General features: G+C 37.9%; 2 protein-coding genes across 2 annotated transcripts in view; one reads left to right on the forward strand and one right to left on the reverse strand.

Moving 5' to 3' along the window:
• The window catches only part of LOC115436965 (WD repeat-containing protein 88-like), a 39,606-nt gene that overhangs the window by 7,868 nt on the left and 13,429 nt on the right, over nt 1–18,309 (forward strand). The window contains exons 2-11 of the mRNA XM_030160001.1: nt 2,607–2,717; nt 3,909–3,997; nt 5,600–5,663; nt 7,369–7,507; nt 7,589–7,718; nt 8,449–8,633; nt 10,100–10,182; nt 10,278–10,346; nt 10,727–10,822; nt 12,161–12,312. Of these exons, the coding sequence (XP_030015861.1) occupies nt 2,607–2,717; nt 3,909–3,997; nt 5,600–5,663; nt 7,369–7,507; nt 7,589–7,718; nt 8,449–8,633; nt 10,100–10,182; nt 10,278–10,346; nt 10,727–10,822; nt 12,161–12,292 (1,098 nt within the window). The 3' untranslated portion in view covers nt 12,293–12,312. The remainder of the gene's footprint in view (nt 1–2,606; nt 2,718–3,908; nt 3,998–5,599; nt 5,664–7,368; nt 7,508–7,588; nt 7,719–8,448; nt 8,634–10,099; nt 10,183–10,277; nt 10,347–10,726; nt 10,823–12,160; nt 12,313–18,309) is intronic.
• LOC115436987 (GATOR complex protein WDR59-like) overlaps nt 13,345–18,309 on the reverse strand; it is a 29,646-nt gene continuing 24,681 nt past the window's right edge. The window contains 7 exon segments of the mRNA XM_030160034.1: nt 13,345–13,825; nt 13,952–14,094; nt 15,241–15,361; nt 15,451–15,532; nt 16,378–16,528; nt 16,711–16,823; nt 17,732–17,813. Of these exon segments, the coding sequence (XP_030015894.1) occupies nt 13,590–13,825; nt 13,952–14,094; nt 15,241–15,361; nt 15,451–15,532; nt 16,378–16,528; nt 16,711–16,823; nt 17,732–17,813 (928 nt within the window). The 3' untranslated portion in view covers nt 13,345–13,589.

Consider the following 18,309-nt stretch of genomic DNA (forward strand, 5'->3'; position numbering starts at 1 on the left):
CATGTATTTGGCAAGAAAGAAAGCTCTTACCCTTAGTTTGGGCCCTAAACACAGTGTCATCATGTCCCATCTGCTGATCGACCAAGGCCTCTTTCAACCCCCACGTTGGGTGCCAATTGTTGTAGCTAAAATAACAAAGAAACCACGACTTTGGGATGGGCAACAGGGGTTTATACAGGGGCGTTTACACATCATTACTACAATAAAAGGAACTAACCATTCACTATGTGCGTGATAAACTCTGTTGCCAAATATGATGTCATATCATTAATGGCTTTGTTTTGAACATGGCTTTGGTGGGAACATCCTGTCTTTCCTGCCCTCACATCAAATTTACACAGGTCATGGTGACCTGAAGACACAAACATGATTTACCTGAAGTTACTTAGTATAGAAACCAGATCCTTATCTGAAGCAGCAAGAAGGTCATTGGCAACTTTGACCAGTGCCATTTCTGTACAATGATGTTCCCTAAAACCTGACTGGAAGTTCTCAAATAAACTGTTGGCTTGAAGGAAATCACAGAACTGATTGGCTACTATGGATGGAAAGTTCGATATGGGTCTATAAGTTAGCTAAAACTGCAGGGTCGAGGCTGGGTTTTTTAAGAAGAGGTTTGATTACAGCTACTTTAACCCTTAATAGGTAACCTGGGGTCCCAGCAGACCCCACGTTTTTAATGTTTTATGGAAAGGAGAATTGTACTTCATGCAGTAAAGGAGAATTTATTTGGAAAATAAAGCACAATTTTGTCATATTTTTTTCGTTTCATTGCTATCCTTTCATACTATAAGCAATAAAGTATTGTAACTGACTAAAAAATAACATTTTTAGATGGTTACGGTTAAAGGACCGTGGTACAAAGCTTGTTGATAATGACAGGTTAATCATATCAAGGAGGTGGAGCTAATAAAGGTATAGCATCTTTGATGAACTTTGTTGGAACTGGGTCTAAGAGACAGGTAGACGATTTAGATGAAGAGATTATTGAAGTTAGCTGACTGATCTGTACAGGAGAAAAGCAATCCATAAAACCAAATGTCTTAATAGTCAACTCTGTGGTTTCTGGGTCTGAAAGATTTAAGAGTGGACTATAATTTGTAGAGGATAAGAGGCCATTAATTTGATCTCTGATGAGCAAGATCTTATTATTGAAGAAGTCCATAAAATTGTTGCTATGGAGGGTAGCAGGAATACTAGGCTCATATGCACTGTGGTTCTTTGTCAGTCTGGCTACAGTACTGAACACAAACCTGTGATTGCTCTTGTTTTCCTCTATTAATGATGAATAATAGGCTGCTCTGGCAGAACAAAGTGCCCTCCTGTATTTATTTAGACTGTCCTGCCAGGCTGAAAGGTGTTCTGTTAATTTAGTAGAACGCCACTTTCCAGTTTTTGGGTATGCTGCTTTAATTGGCGAGTATGAGAATTGAACCAGGGAGCACGCTTCCCTTGTTTTATAATCTGATTTTTTAGTGGAGCGATTACATCTAATATTTTTCGCAGATAGTCTGCTGTAGTATCAACAAACTCATTAATTTGAGATGGATTAAAATTGAGTGAATTGGGGGAAGAATCCGCTGTGTAATCCAGATGCGGGATTAGATTGAGAGCTGCTGGGATTTCCTCCTTAAATTTAGATCATAACCCCCTTGTCTTTTTAAATCGCATGTATAACAGCAATCAAAGGCTGTGATGAGCTCTTATGGCCCAGAACTTTAATGTCGAAATCCGGCATAAGAAGGAGCGCGATAATGTTGTGGCTGATGCCCTTTCACATGTATCTTGGGATGTTGGCAGCGCAGCTGTCCTCTTAAGGGAAGGGGTGTTATGTGCCGTTGTGTTTGCCTGCAAACCTGTCCTGTTTTGCAGGGCTCGTTGTGATTGTGCACACTTGCCGGAAGCTGGGCTGGGCCTGTTTAAAGGGCTCCATTCCTGCTGCTCTCTCACCTCTTCCTCAGCTCACTGATCACCAGACCACAGATTTTTGTTTTTCCTTAAATAAATCATCTTTTTTTTTTTTGCATTCAATCCGGTGTCGTGTCCTCATTAATGTTATGGCTCTGAGCCGGTCATAACAATAAAGATACCTTCAAATGTTTTCTAAAGAACGAGGTGTTAGTTTTTTGTTTTGTTTGTGTATTTTTAGTGAGGTGACATTTTTAAATATCAAGGCAGAAAACTTTATGATGGAGACACCCCACTGACATGTACTGTTGGCCTGCATATTTTAATACCGATATATATCACATAATAAAGTCAAATATAGTACAAAAATAGTACAGTAGTTCTGCATATTATATAATGCCATGGTGTTAGGGTAAAATCTAAAGGTACAAAACATTCAATATACTCTTGTAACCTACTAACATTAGTACTTTACATTTAGTAGTAGTAATGTAGAAACTGTCCTGTTCTAAAAAAAAAAAAAAAGAAAAGAAAAACTAATACAGTTTAATCCTCTGCCTGATGACCAACAAAGTTTATTAAGTTGTAAGAAAACCCTTGAATTTCCTTATTGGATGCCAACTCTTCTTGATTAGTCATGTTTTCTGTATGTGTTGTGTTCCAGTATTGACTTATGCTGTATGTGGATGCATCTGCAGGTTCCAGTGAAGATACTGCGAGGTCACACCGACTCTGTCACCGCTGCTCGACTCTGCTTCAGTGACCGTCGCATTCTCAGCTGCTCCTCAGACTGCACCGCCATCCTCTGGGTACAAACCAACTCCTCTGCACAGCTGAAGTGCTTTGACTTTGAATGAATGAATGAATTTATTTAGGTTTTACATCAATCATTGCACTTAGTACATTAATCGTAATAAACATAAAAACCAAAAAAGGAATAGGCTAGAAGCAAAAGCTTATTTTTTTGCCTATCCTTGTCACCTGATACACTGCATACATCAGCTTAAATGTGTACAGTATTGAGCATTCACACCATAATAAAAAAAAAAAAAATCAACAAAAACATATCTACCATCTCAATTAAATATTTCTGAATTTTAAGCTTAAGGCATTTTTTTTTGTTAACTTCGCCAAAGGAGTGAATAACTTAAATGCATCATAAGGACTTTAACAGACAGAAGAAGGGTTTTAAGGGTGTTGGTTACACTGTATCTCACATTATGGTTGCCTCATTCACATACAAGAGATGATTGTTTATCATCTCCTGAAGTACATGTATACATACGTATGTCTATTTGTAAATGATGGACAAATTAACCCTTTCATGCATGACATTCACATTTCTGGACACAGTTTAGTTCACTTTTCAAAGGGTTCTAAAGGCAATATTTTCCAAACCACGTGGGGGCAGTGTCTGTAGACCCTAAACAGTACAATGGAAAAAAATATCATCTTAATTTTAGAATGTGGACTGATCTGTGATCTCCTAAAGTTAACCTCCTCAGACCCAGCTAGGGGTTGACTGTCCACATTCACGACAAGAGTTTTACAGCTTTATTAAAAAAAAATCAAAAATTGTCCACTGCAAAGGACGTTCCATAATTTAAAAAAAAAAATGCATCCGAAAAAATTGTTGCTTCATGATGTTTCCAATATCAGCAATTATTTAATTGAAAAAGCCAAAACTTGTACTTTCCTGGGTCTCAGGAGGTTAAATATCTTCTTAATAAAACCATATTTAAAAAAAAAAAAAAAAAATTCAAAATGCATTTCAATTTCAGCCTAATTATAAGAAATAAAATCAATCTAAAAAAAAAATCTAGATACTTTTTTTTCATAATTCATGCATAAAAGGGTTCATGACTGTCACAAATATGAATATACTGTAGGTCATTAACTTTATTTATAGATGCATTCAGTATGTCAGATATATTTGTGCTACTTGTCAGATGAGTATTTGTGATTATAGAAGCACATTTGTTGACCTTTGACCCTTACAGGACACAGACAGCTGCCGGCCCCTCAGGGTATTCAGTGGAGCTCATCAGAGAACCATCACCGACTGCGCTTTGATCCCAAACACCAACAGGTTTGTCACTTTACATAACTGCTAAGAACAAATAAGTGAACCAGGTTAAATGTAAAGGTTTACCTTCAGATGCAACGAATGTCCTCCCATTTAGAAACTTCACTTTCCTTTGTGTTTCTGTGTTTGCAACATGTGCATTTATATCAACCTGGTGTTAGAAATGCACCAGAAATTACACTTGGACCCCTTTAGGAAGCATCTTAAAGTCCTGATTCAGATTTGTATGATGTGCTTGTACATAGTCAGTGTATTACCTACAGAGTATTATTACTAAGATCTGCATGTCTCCAGTTTGGACAAACAGACAGAATACAGAAGGGTGTGGTCAGGGGTGTCATGGATGGACCACCCACCACTTTTGGATTCATAACTGCTGAACCAGACAAGTTTCAGACAAATATTGCCATAATTGTAAAGGTCTAAATGCCATCTTAAACACACTCAAAGGGCAAATTTTCAAATATTTTTCAATTAAAAATATCAAAACCTACTGCGTCATGGATGGACAAAAAAATGAACGTCTATTTTTTTTTTGCAAGAATTCCGAAGTTCTCCAAAATGAAGTTCCTCTGACATTTTCATCCTCAAATGTGTTCAGTGTAAACCTTAAACCCTCTATTTTACAAACCAATAATTGGTTATAGAGGAAAAAATATTTGATCAAACCTAAATAGCAAGAGTTTTGACAAATGGTAGTGTCATTATAATTTTTTTTTCTTTTACAATATTTACAACATACAAATAATATTAACTTTATATTCAAATGTATTTTGCATAGATATATGCATTTATTAATTTTTAACACTGTGCATTTAGATTATGATGTAAATAATATATTAGTCAAATATCAATGTATTTGGAATAAATGTAGTTTATTTATAGAGTTTATAAAATGAACCCAGAATGACAGCACAAAACTGTGTCACTTTACATTCACACTTTTAAAACTCCTCAAAAAAATTTTTTTTCACAAATTTTTTTCTCATTTCAAAATACATTTTCCTGAAAATATGAGTAATTACCAACCCAAAATATAAGTTTGGTGTAGATTATTGTACTTAGATTTTTTTGACCAGATGTTAACCTTCCCTTGACTTCCCCCAGAACTGAAACAAAGTAATGTACTACTGTTGAAGGGCAGCCTCAATCACAGCATTAAAAATGTCCTAAAAAGAATCACAGCAATTGTAAGTCAAGTGCACACTATAGTTCCCCTTGGTGTCAGATCATTTCTCATACAGAGGAAAAAAACATCCTTTGTCTTTTTCCCTAATGTCCTCCTTCCTGTTTAGCTCCTTTGTACAGTTTTGGCTCCAGTAACACTACCAAGCCTGACACTGAACTACAAGAAACAGGAGCTACTTTCATGAAAGCTACCAGAGTACAAGGAGAAAAAGGTCATTTTGTGTGACTTGTCAAAAAGTAAAACTAAGAGAGGGAATGTGGTAGGAAATCAAAACACCTACCAGAGGAACAAACACACCTCCTGTCACATACTTCTTTGTTTAAGAAACAATAAAAACCAAACCTATTTGGTCTTTTTATGAGGATGTGTTAGGGGTTTATAGGTGTCCTAACATTAGCTTCTTGTTTGTCTGTCAGGATGCTTACAGTCTCCTGGGATAAGAAGATGGTGTCCTGGGACATGGAGACCGGACAGATTCTGGTAACTCCTCCTTTTCGTAGCTTTACTTAAATGCAGCTCTGCTGGACATTTGCAGACTTGCCCATTTATTGCCATATTTAGGATTCTTTTTTTTTTTATTTGATCAATTTTTTTTAAATTTATTTTCATTGTGCATCTCCAGAAATACAATGCAAAAAAAAGAAAGAAATTCACATTTTATGATATAAGATTTTGTGACACACAAAGTATAAACCCTACCCTCCCAGAACCAATGACAACCCCCATACCAACCCAACCTGGATCTCAAAATACGAAACCCAACTAATAACAACAAATACATGTATATAAGTGAAAGAGAATATAATTTACAGATATAAACATATAGGTGATCAGGATAGTCATAGATAATTCTGTTGCACTCTTTCTTTAACCATAATGTAAACACCATCCCACATGCTAAGGGTTTTTGGACCGGATGCATGCAACCCGGCCTCTGACCCCTCCATCATAACTATATCTAGAAATTAATGATCCATTGTTGCCGTGATAACATATGAGGCGGCTGCCATCTCAGTGCCAGCATTTTCTTGGCTGCAGTGAGGGCAGCCCATAATATACACCTCTGCTGAATAGAAAGTTCTAAGGTCATATTTGGGTTTTCTGACGCCTCTGTTGCATTAAACTCTACACAAAAGGCTATTATAGCTCACACATATTTACTAACAAGACATTTGATATTGTTGTACTGGAAGTCTGCTAAATATCCTTCCAATCTTCCGGTGAGTTAAAGACACCGTGTCTTTTCTAAAACTCGAGAAAATTAAATATTAAATACATGTTGAGAGGAACATTTTTCCACAAATGCCAACCCTTTATTTCTTATTTTACAAACATAGTGGTGCTGCCCGATTGAATGTGTACCTGTTGTACTTTATAGTCCATAACTAACCATTAGTTTGTACTGGTCAGGATGAGCTGAGGTGGGGTGGGTTCAGGGTGGAAGGGTGCAATTTGTTTATTTCATTATACATTGAATTTAATTAAATGTTGTTGTTTTTTTTGTTTTTCTGTATTGGTAAGCAGAATCAACAATAGCATTGATATTGCTCAAATCCTATCATTTCCCACCTCCAGTGCAGATATCTGTTATGTACATAAGGTGCCATCTTTAATGCACATTTGTATGTTTGATGTTTACATTTTAATATTTTAATGTTTCTGCCAACACAAAGTACATTGTGCATGCTATTTTATTTGTTTTGTTTGTCTGTTTGTTTGTTTGTTTTTTAAATACAGCTTGGTAAATTGTTTCAGTACTTTTTGAACATTTTGAGCACATTTCAACAATACCCCGATAATAATGATAACCGTGATAATTTTGGTCACAATAACAGTGATATGGAAATTTCATATTGTTACATCTCTAACTGTATTTTACTACCATTGCTATTGTTACAGTTTATTGTTATACACATTATATTCTATCATAGTTTATTCTTTATACCACTGTTTATTCTTATTCTATGTTTACCTCTTATTTTTTAATAACAAGGTGAGAGACATTCTCTGTATGTCCTGAGCATCTAGTGAATTAACAGTAAGAAAAAATCTTTTGAGTGTTTGATCTGCTTTATTCTTGACAACATTCCAAGCGTTTTTAATTGATTTCTGGTCTAATTTTGCCACAGCTGTATGTTTGAATACACCTCCACTTTACATACTGTCTGTTGTTGTTGTTGTGCAGTGGAAGTACCAGCCGGGCGGCCTGCTGACATCCTGCAGCTCCTCCTCTGATGGCCGACTGCTGGTTTGTGCCGCCGATCCTCAGAACGGCATGTATGTCGTCGACGCAGCCGGTGGACAGATACAGCACCACGTCAGCGGTATGACACCACCGACAGAGTTATTACCCATTCAGTTGTAAGTTTCAGTGATTTTTTTTTCTTTTGGTTTGTTTCCTCCAGATCATCATCGGTCCACCATCACTCAGTGCCGGTTTGACCCTCAGAGCCAACGCATAGCCACGGTGTCCGAAGACAGGAGTGTTAAACTGTTGGACCTGTGCAGCCACAAAACCACAGTGTCCATAGACAAGTGAACTACAAGTTCATGTTTTCAATAATAATCATTTTTCTTGTAGATGACAAACTGGAGGAAAACTCCAAGGCACTCTCCTCAAGCATTAAAATGTCTTTATTCTCACGGCATGGTCATCTATAGACCTTAAAAAACACTTCAACATGTTTCGGCGTCAAGCCTTCATCAGGAAGTCAAACAAAACTGAAGCCTGGAAAACTGTATGTATTTGTAAACATTTCTATAGGTGAGTTTTTTTGTATGTCCTTTTGACCTGTAGTGACACCACCCGCTGGCCATTTTACATGTTGACACCCTGTGCAGGCCATTACCTTTATGTGCAGTTGGCATGTTCCTATTGGTCAGGACCTACTTTAAAAGAACCTACAGTTTTCCAGGCTTCTGTTTTCTTTGACTTCCTGATGAAGGCTTGAAGCCGAAACACGTTGAAGTGTTTTTTAAGGTCTATATATGACCATGCCATGAGAATAAAGGCATTTAATGATTAAAGACAGTGCCTTGGAGTTTTCTTCTAGTTTGTCATCTACTTTATGAATCCCTTTTTTCAAAGAGCACCTCAAACAAACTCTTTTTTTGGTTCTAGAAGCATTCCTTCCCATGATTTTTTAGTCATTTTTCTTGATTGAACTGATCTGAGTTTTTGTCTGCGCCTCATGAGGATTATTTTTTCTTTACAATGACCTTTATTAGTAATTCACTTTTTCATCTCCTCATACTGTTATCTCAGCGCCCATGGCAACGTTATCGCTAACTGCTGCTTCACCAGCGATGGCTGCTTTCTGTGCACAGCTTCATGGGATAAAACCCTGAAGCTTTGGGACCTGCATTCTGGAGGGTTCCGCTGTCACGGTGGGACACTGCTGCAGAAAGGACACGAAGGCAGCGTCAGCTCCTGCAGCTTCTCTGCTGACGGTAGGACTTCAGGCTGCTTTTACACCTGTTCTGCTTGGTCTGGACTTTTGGGATTATCAATTTGATCCAAGACCCAAGTTTGGACAGGATAAAAAGTGGAATAAATGGATTATATTTACACAAAATCAATAGACTGACTGTTGCTACCCGGGCATATTGTTTCCTTTTATACTCATATGTGTTCTCGTTTGTCAGGTTTTTTGTTTGTTTGTTTGGGGTTTTTTGGGTGGGGGGGTCTTTTTTGTTTGTTTTTGTCTGTTTCTTTTTTTGGTTACTGTTACAGTTCTATATAAAACTCAATAAAGATTTAAGTAAAAAAAAAAGACCCAAATTTGTGGTCAAAGACAATCATGATTTGGTTCATTTACATTCAGAATACTTTAATCCCAGGGGAAATTACTGTATCGTATTTATTCCTTCAGTCACTCAATTAACTGCTTAATCATCTGTGGGCGAGTGGGTGGGCTGACATAAGATGAAGGCGGGACATGTCACGAGTTCATTTTAAGGCTAACACATAGAGACGAACAGCCAATCACAGGGACCTTTGAATAGCCAATTAAGCAAGAAAGTCATGATTTGAACCCATCGCCACTGCCTTGGGCCTTTCTGTTTGGAATTCACATGTTCTTTCCATGGACTCTGCCGTCTTTCTCTAGTCCAAAAACATATATAGTGTGAAAAAAATGTTTTAGTTAGTTTGGACTTTTGTATTATTTATATGAAGTTACGCAAAGGTGTTGTTACCTATAAACAAAAGGAAAAAAAGAAACTGATAGAAGAAGTCAAAAATGAGTTAGAGGAACACCTGTCAACTTTATTTCTAAACACATTTAAAAGACTGCAAAGTGTTCTACAAAGTTGTAAATTCAAATACAAGATATGATCAAACTAGTAAAATGAGAATAAATACAAGATCTGCTAACACTGATAAAAACAGATACACAGTAATAGGATGAATAGCATCTGAAACACAAGCAGAAGATAAAATAAAAGTCACACACTTGTATTAAAGCCAGTGCAAACAGGTGTGTCTTTAAAAGAGATTTGTGAAGTCTGTTGAAATGTTGGGACCTGTCTACAAACCAATCTGCTGTGAGAGAGAGGCAGACTTACGGATGAGTCATTTAGAGCCTGTGGACTAAAACCCACAGGGTTTGAGAAGTGACATGAAAATGAGGAAAAACTTTTACATTTAGAAAGAAAACATCACGTAGATGAAATATTCAAAATTCTTAAGTATTATTTCAATAACTTGAATTTAACAGATTTGTGGTTTAGGACCGCAACCTCCAAATTTACAGTGAGCTATAAATGTATAAAAAATGACCTGTTAAGTTTACAGCTTTAGCCACAGAAGGACTTACCATGATGGATTCTGTTTTTGTTACAGTGAATTAAAAAGCAAACAGATCTTTAGCTTTGTTTAATTTTGTGCAGAAAACGTCTCTGTCCTGTGTCCTCAGGTAAACTACTGGTGTCCGGCTCCTATGACAAGACTGTTGCACTCTGGGATATGCCCAGCCTCTGCCAGACTGTAACTCTGAAGGTCAGTCATCTGTACTGCTCCCTCTACTGCACAGTACACCCTCATATCTGAAAAAAAGAACAGTGGAGGCTCAAGTCCTGTTTGTTTTTCCACAGGGTCACAGTGATTGGGTCACAGATGTGTCAGTCAGTGCTGATGGGAAACTATTGGCCTCTGCCTCTAAGGTACAGGCCCACTTTTCAGTCACCATTGATAGTGCACAAAGCACAGTTAAATCTTAACCCTTTAACCCCTGAGCCCTGATTCCAGGTAAAAGTTCACATGTTAATATGGTAGGGGAGTGGGTTTAGACAGTGTAACTTTTACTATGGTGACTTCTTAAAGTCTGTTAGCAACAAAACTGTTCAGTTGCACTTAAACCTGCAGGAATGTTTGCAAAGTGTTTCACTTTCTATCTATTTTGCCCAGTTCTAGACCGTAATTCTACTGAAATGTATTTGTTTGTGGGGTGCTTTTTTCCTTTATTCTTACATTCTTTTAATCAGTGGGTGGATGTATGGTGTTTGACATGATTCCAGTCATACATGACCTGTCCCCTCTCTAGGATCGTACCATCAGGTTGTGGAACATAGAGAACACTGAGGACATCCCACAAGTGATGAAGAAGAAGACACAAGCAACAGGAAGTCAAATAGTCCAGGTCAGAGTCCATTCTCATACACAAGAAAAAAACATCCTTTGTCCTTTTACGCTAACATTCTCCTTCCACGATTAGTTCTTCTGAACATTTTTGGCACCATTAACAGTACGAAGCCTGACAGTGACCTAAAAGAAACATGAGCAACTTAACAGAATGAAACTGGTGGAGTCATAGGAAAATGGATTTGGTGGATTTGTTTTTTAGATGTTCAACATTACGTTATCCTCGTAGCATAACTGCCCAAGTCATCAGGTGTTTCTTTTCTAACAGGAGTCTGGGATACAAAACAATAAGGACTAATGTTAAACTTCAAGCAAATATTGATGTTTCTATGTCCGATCATCATGAGCAGGACTTCTTATAAACTGTAGACATGATGTGTCCCAATATTTATGTCCATATAGTTTATAAACATCAATATTTCCTTAAAGTTTAATGGGAGGGATGTGTAGAAAGTCGATGGTTAGTTGTGGTAGAAAGTTATTTAGTTAGAGCACGAAAAATCTTTCACAAATTTAAAGGTGGAATATTTTAAATCATAGTCAAGGATAAAACAAATCAAAACAAAACAAAATCAATGTTGACAGAAATTCAGTCCAAACCATCTCTGAGGCATTTTGGAAACAAAGATAACAATTTAGCCCAAACTAACTAATGCAATGATATTTATCCCATAATAAAAAACTATATTCTGATATTAGTCAGTATTGTTTTATATCCCAGACCCATTAGATAAGAAACACCTGGATTTTCTTATTTTTCTGCTCAGTTTACTCAGTTCTGGTTCTAGATATTGTTACCATTATAATTATCACCATGGTTATTGTTGGTATAGTTATGTTCTTGTGAGGGTCTCTGCCGCCTTCTTCTTCCTTTTTCTCTCCTCTTCACTCTCTCCCCTTCTTCCCTTCCTGTTCCTTCATGTCAGGTCCAGCATCAAAATGTGGTTCAACGAAACTCAAATAAAGACACTAGAATATCAAGGAGAGCCTCGTATACTTTATGAAGTTTCCCTTGGCAAAGCAAATTCATTCAGAACAAAAAGAAGCCAGACTACCATTCTGCTGTTATGGTGCTGGACAAGTAAAAAAACACAAAACAAAACAAAAAAAAAAACACCTAAATTCAACGTGTCCACATACTTTTGTCCATACAGTGGATGACTTTGTCAGTTATATTGAGACTAATGATTAGTTAGTGCTATCATTTGAAGGGACTGTCAAAGACTAAATATGGTCAGAGTGCAACTATGCGCTCAGTGTGGAGCCTGACACATACTGGAACTGAAAAGGACAGGACAGATGTGACTACTTTGTTCTGTTTGTTCTTTTTTCCCAGTGTGAAGAGTGTGGGAAACCGTTTCCTGTGTGCAGACTTCAGAGCTCTGAGCTGTTGACAAAGTGTGTGTTCTGTCGACTTAAAACACCCACCGTATTCCGACCTCAGCTTCCGCCTCACACGTCCCTCTGACGCCCTGTCAGAGGTTAAAGGTACACAACAGAGAAGCTACGATATCCATATTAAGACTGAATCCAAACATACTTTATTACAGTTTCTTACATTATTACAGTACAGTTTTAGTCTCCTCCCAGCCTTCACATAAAGTATCTTCATCACTTCATTTGTTAGTTTACATTCAAGTGTTTTCACATTTCACACAGTCCTGTTATTGCATCTGTAAGGCCACTGTGACTGAACCATCAGTGACAAATAAAGCATCTAATCGCTCCAGTCAAACCCTATTTTGTTTGATTGAAAAGAGGAACTCAAAATTATCTTCATCAATGATTAGTTGACCAGTTGTTTAAATAATTGGTTGGTGTTTGAAATAGAATATTTCAATGTTGCATAATGTGATGTTGAAATAATTTGTGGGCTGTTTGAGCTCAAATGTAGGAATGAGTTTTTCTCAATATTCATTAATGCAGCTAACGTCAGTGTAGTAGGATGGACACTGCTCCTTACATGGATGATGACTTGTGTAAAAAGTATATAGTTTGTACTGTGTGTGATGGTAAAGGTGAGGTATCAGTAAAAAAACAAAACAAAAAAACAACACTGTTAGTCAATACCCACATTTTGATGTTTAATTCTCCTGTGGGAATTTAACCCATAAAGACCCAGGGCAATTTGTTGGCAGTTCCCAAATTAATTTAACTTAACTAAGTGATTTATCACCGTGTATTTTTCGTATTATCCTCTGTATTTTGCATTTTTTCAGTGAAAATCATTTATTTCCCTATATTTAATTTACTGATCATGTAGATGTTCATGAAAGCTCAGATTAAAGTTGAGGGTTATTATATCAGAAACAGAGAAAACTGAAGAAAAAGTGACTCTTTCAGTCCAATCTGTCATTAACTGAACATAAACCCAGTGTGTCCATCCACTGTCATTGATCCAACTCCATGGGTTTTCCTGGTGAATCAATGTTGAAGATGATGGTGTTTCCACGGTAACTACAGAGCCTCTGAACGTCCAAACAGGTCATATCTGATGACCATGAAAAGATGAAGAACTGCATTTTACACCAGTTATTGACATGGATTGATAGAATTAGTGGATCAACAGGTATTAAACAGTTTAGATCAGTGGATGGTTTTGGTTTCCAGTGGCTGTTTGGGTCTTTATGGGTTAAAAGTCACATAACTGTCACTGACATCAGGTCTGCAGCTGATGCGATATCTCTGCGGGTCAGACTGACTGATCTCAGACCAGTCCCACCATCAGCAGATGTAGGTGCTGGTTTGGCTGAGGTATTTGCAGATCAGAAGGTGCTCTGTAGCAGACAGTGGCAGCCACAGCCGGCCGGACACTCGTCCTGCCGTCTGAACCAGTCCATCATGTGACTAGTGTGTCCTCCATGACCGCAGCTCAGGCAGAAGTTGGAGGAGCCGCGTACGGCCACATGGCAGATGGCGCACTGGAAGGTCAGACGCTTACAGACGGCACACTGCGTCCCACGGGTCTGACTGCGGCAGTGACAGCAGTACACGCCGAACTCTGCAGGAAAACACAGAACAGAGGATCATATCAGCAACAGTTTCTCTTTTGTGGAATCCCATGATTCTACAGTTTATCACAGCAGAGACTCAGGGTGTTGGAGAGTGTATGAGGTCTGACACGTACCGATGCCTTTGTGAGGTTCAGGGGGGCAGGAGGCAAACTTTAGCACGTCAGCTCTTTTCTCTCTCAGACCCCAGCGGTACAGGATTTCCCCGTAACACTTCTTAAAATCATCAAACTGCAGTGTGTTCGCTGGGTCCAGTAGTCTGTAGGAAAAAGGAGAAAAAGACGGAAATTAAATAAGTACTGATGAAGAAAAGTGGAATGTTGCAGTGTCCAGTATTCTCATTTTAAACATTGCATAATTGGAAAAATTCAAATGGATTCTGAAACCTGAGCCGTTAAGCTTTATAATTATTTATATTAGATTGTAAATGACTCCTAGATTTGGAAAGCTCTGGAGAAAAAAAGTGCTCTGGAAAAATGGGCAAACAGACTCACTCAGCCTATTTTCTAACCTTTAAGTCAAAATAAGAAAAACTGGGACCAAGGGTCCTGTAGTCCAAGAGAATATTTAAAGAAATTAACTGACATTCGTTTGACCTTTCAGGGTCATCTTAGGTCAAAGGTTGTGTCATCAATCAAGTCATGATACTAGTATATTTCATCATATTGCACATGCTGTTAATTTTTACTTTAGACTTTGGACTTTAGAAAAACTTCTTGTAGAAGTGACTTTTTCTCTGTGTCTTTTCCTGTTGCTTGTACGTGTTTTTAGCTGGATAGCCAAAATCTACGGTCTGGGTTTGACCTTTCAAGGTCATTCAAGTTAAAGGTCATGGCACCAAATGAAAGCCCATATGTGATTTCCTGTCTATTGCCAATAGTAATTATATCAAAATCTTCAACTGTTTTCAGGTTATAGCACTTTGAAATGTGTCCCATTATAAACTAAGGGGGATTTGAAAAATTTGAAAAATTCATTTAAAAAAAATCACAATTCAGTATTTCCCAATTCTTTGAACAAACTTGGTAGACCTTACCCCAAAGATGTTCCACAACAAATATTAAGTGTTTATGGATGACAGACAGACGACAACTGAAACCAATAGTCCATCGGGCCATTGGACTAAAAAAGTCCAGGTGGACCATTTTAAGCCTAGGGTTTAAAGGGTTAACAGACATAGGTCATAGCAGGAGTCACTCTCTGAGATCAGACTAAGTTCTGTCTTTGGCTGTAAGAACATGAGAACAGTGTTCTGTAAACCCCAACCGTAGTGCGTTAGGATCACCATCACATGACCAGCTCAGACTATAGGTAACTGCTGGGTTTGTTTATAGTTCTTTTGGGGACAGACCAAATTACACAGTGTATGACAAGCTTTAAAAGTCAGGGGATGGAGATAATTCACCTCTTGTTCATGTCATGCTGCTCTCGTTCCCGTTCCCGTGGATCTGTATAACCCTGGTTGCCGTAGCGATAGTCATCAGGAGACGATTCACCCCAGGGATTAGGATGTTCAGAATCTCTGCCTACAGACAAGCAAAGGAAAAAAAACAAACATGTATGATAAACAGTGATATTACACAGTATTATCAGTGCATGGTACCAGATGTCTGACCTTGGTTCCAGGTAGTCGTGGTGACGGAGTCAGAAGTGCTTGAGCAGGAACCTGAGGTGACAGAGCTGGATGTGTAGCTGGGCTGAAAGAGACAGACCGAGTCATTTCCTCAAATCCAGTTCAACTGTTCTTTACTAGACTAACTCTAAAGGCTTTGAAAGGTGTAGCAGTCACACAGCCACAACGACTAACAACATAATTATTCAAACCAAAAACAGTCTGTGCACACTGGAGGCCACAGATAGTAAGCATGCTTCAAACACAGCAGAGATGTGGAGCCTGTCCACCAGTTACTTAATTATAGAATACAATACAATACAATACAATACAATAGGTCTGTATTGTCATGTCACAGGTACAATGAAAATCTGATCAGCAGCAAAACACTTGCGATGCAAAAAATAAATGATCTGTATAAAAATATCACACAAATACTGAGAAATGCAAAGTACGCAAAGTGCAAATCTATTTTAGATCAGTAGATGCTTTTGGACGCCTGTGGCTGTTGGGTCTGTATCAGTTAATGACAGAGTACAGTCACGGAAAAAATTCTTAGACCACCAAAAGTCATCAAAAACAATGGTTCTGTAATCCAGCACTAACTGCTGTGTGTATCATGTGACTAAAACAGACTGAAAAGAAAACATGGAATGTCTAAAAGCACTGTTTTTGGCAGTACAATGACACAGATATTGATGGAAGAACTGAAGTGATTTTGGTTATTATCAAGAAAACATGATAAATGGATAAATATCAGCTCTGAAATTAAACTACTATGAGCTGTTTTTGTTGGCATCATTATATTTTGTCCAAACAACTGGACCTTTAGTTGGACCAGGCATTAAAATGAACAAGAAACTGAAGAAAACAAGGGGTGGGCTAATAATTTTGTCCATGACTATAATCTATGACACAGTCAGAACTTACATAGCGTAAGTGGTGTGGGGGGAACATGGAGGAACGTGACGGATGGTGTCCGTACAGGGCATAACAGTCTGGAGGCGGAGCTTGAGCTTTGAACACACTACACAGCATGGCCAGAGTCTGCACGTCACTCATCTGACTGTAGTGGTCTAGACTGGGAGGATGAAAAGAGACACACACAGATATAACCTCCTCACTTCTCACACATACTTAAACCATGAGTCCTGTTCATTTGTTACTGAAATGCCAGAGGTCTAGAAGATTCTGGACTGTGACTCCCAAATCTGATTCCAATTGATTGAACAGTTTGGGAAAAGACAGTCATGTGTTTCTCACAGAGTCTCCAGCAAGTGGCGTCCAAACGGGTGTCTGGCCCAGGGGGTTTCTACATCTGGGTCTGAATCTGGACTCAAATCTTGACTGGTGGCTGCAGATGCCAGAGCCCAAACCTCAAGAAATCAGAATCAGAAACTTTATTAAACGCAGGGAAATTATTGTGTGTTACAGCTGATCGATGCAAGTATAATTAGAGAGAGAGAGAGAGAGTGTATGAGAGTGTGCTAGGCAAAAGAAATGACCAATTTAAACAGGACAGTCCAATATATCGAAATAAATCAACCAAAAAAGAAAAACAAATGTCACACAATGTATAACTATTTCACTGTGTCTCTAATAATACTTTATGTCCTAAAAAAGTAGGAAGAAACTCTGCTTATATTGTCCAACTCCAGTTTTAAGGTCTAAAATACAGATTATTGTTTTTTAAATGATTTCCCAACACAAACTCTGGTGTATAAATCAAACTGATCTATAAATACAACGAAACCACGAGTCTATTTTTTTTTATTTTTTTTTAATTTAGGTTAAATGTGCTTCTGATGCCTGAAAAATGGTGGTCTGACTGGATAATGGGTGAAAAAATACTGAGCTAGCCTCAATTTCAGGTTAGGGTATATGTGGGGGTTAGGCATTAGTAATAATAATAATGTGATTATGTCTTTGAATGAACAGACGACAAAACGATTACAATACCCCTTCGGCCAAAAATATGTGTACAATATGTAGACAAATGGAAATGTCCAATTTTGTCTTGATCTTGGACAACATTCCCCTCTCTGGCACCATTATCACAGAGTCCAGCTCCATCCCAACAACATTACAGGCTTTGTAGATCAGGTTGTTGTGTCGGTTGCTATCGGCAACCCTCAGCCTGCTATCCCAGCATGCCACTTCAGATGTGTAAAGAGGTTATGTTTGTGATATTGGAAAGGTAAAGCTGGATTCTGTTTGAAACTTGTTCCATGTAGACCACCATCCACTTCGCTGACACATATACAGTAACTGAGTCGGTCGTCACCTTGGCAACATCTCTGCGTCCGGCGGTGAGTGCTGCTGTTGCATTCTTCTGACACGTGTCCTGGATGTCGTTCATGTTCAGACTGCACACACCAGAAAGCATTAGGAGTTCTTAATACATACATATAGTATTTTACACACAGTGATAATACATTCATACATCATTTTGCTGTTTGTTAATATTAATGCTTTGTTTTGACTAATCCTTAAACTAAGAAGCTGAATTTGTTTTCTAGTTTCTAAATTAGCTCACTGATTAAGTTTAAGGTGAAGGTCACTGAATGGGTTCTTAATGAAACAAGTCTCACACTAAACACTGATATATTTCACTGATATGTATTTTTAAAGATGTTTTTTGTTACATCTCACAAATACTAATGCACACTGGTCCAGAACTGTATTATTCCACGCACGTCATTTGTGCTTTGATTCAGAAGATCCGCAAACATGTTTTCAGTGAAATTAGGGTTTTGATGGACAACATGAGATTGTGCAAGTATTTGTTATAATAGACGACTGGTGACACAAGCTCAAAGTATTTCATTTTATAACATTTATGAGCAGTTTTTATTTCAGTAT

The sequence above is a fragment of the Sphaeramia orbicularis genome, chromosome 3 (assembly GCF_902148855.1).
Source record: "Sphaeramia orbicularis chromosome 3, fSphaOr1.1, whole genome shotgun sequence".
NCBI lineage: Eukaryota > Metazoa > Chordata > Actinopteri > Kurtiformes > Apogonidae > Sphaeramia > Sphaeramia orbicularis.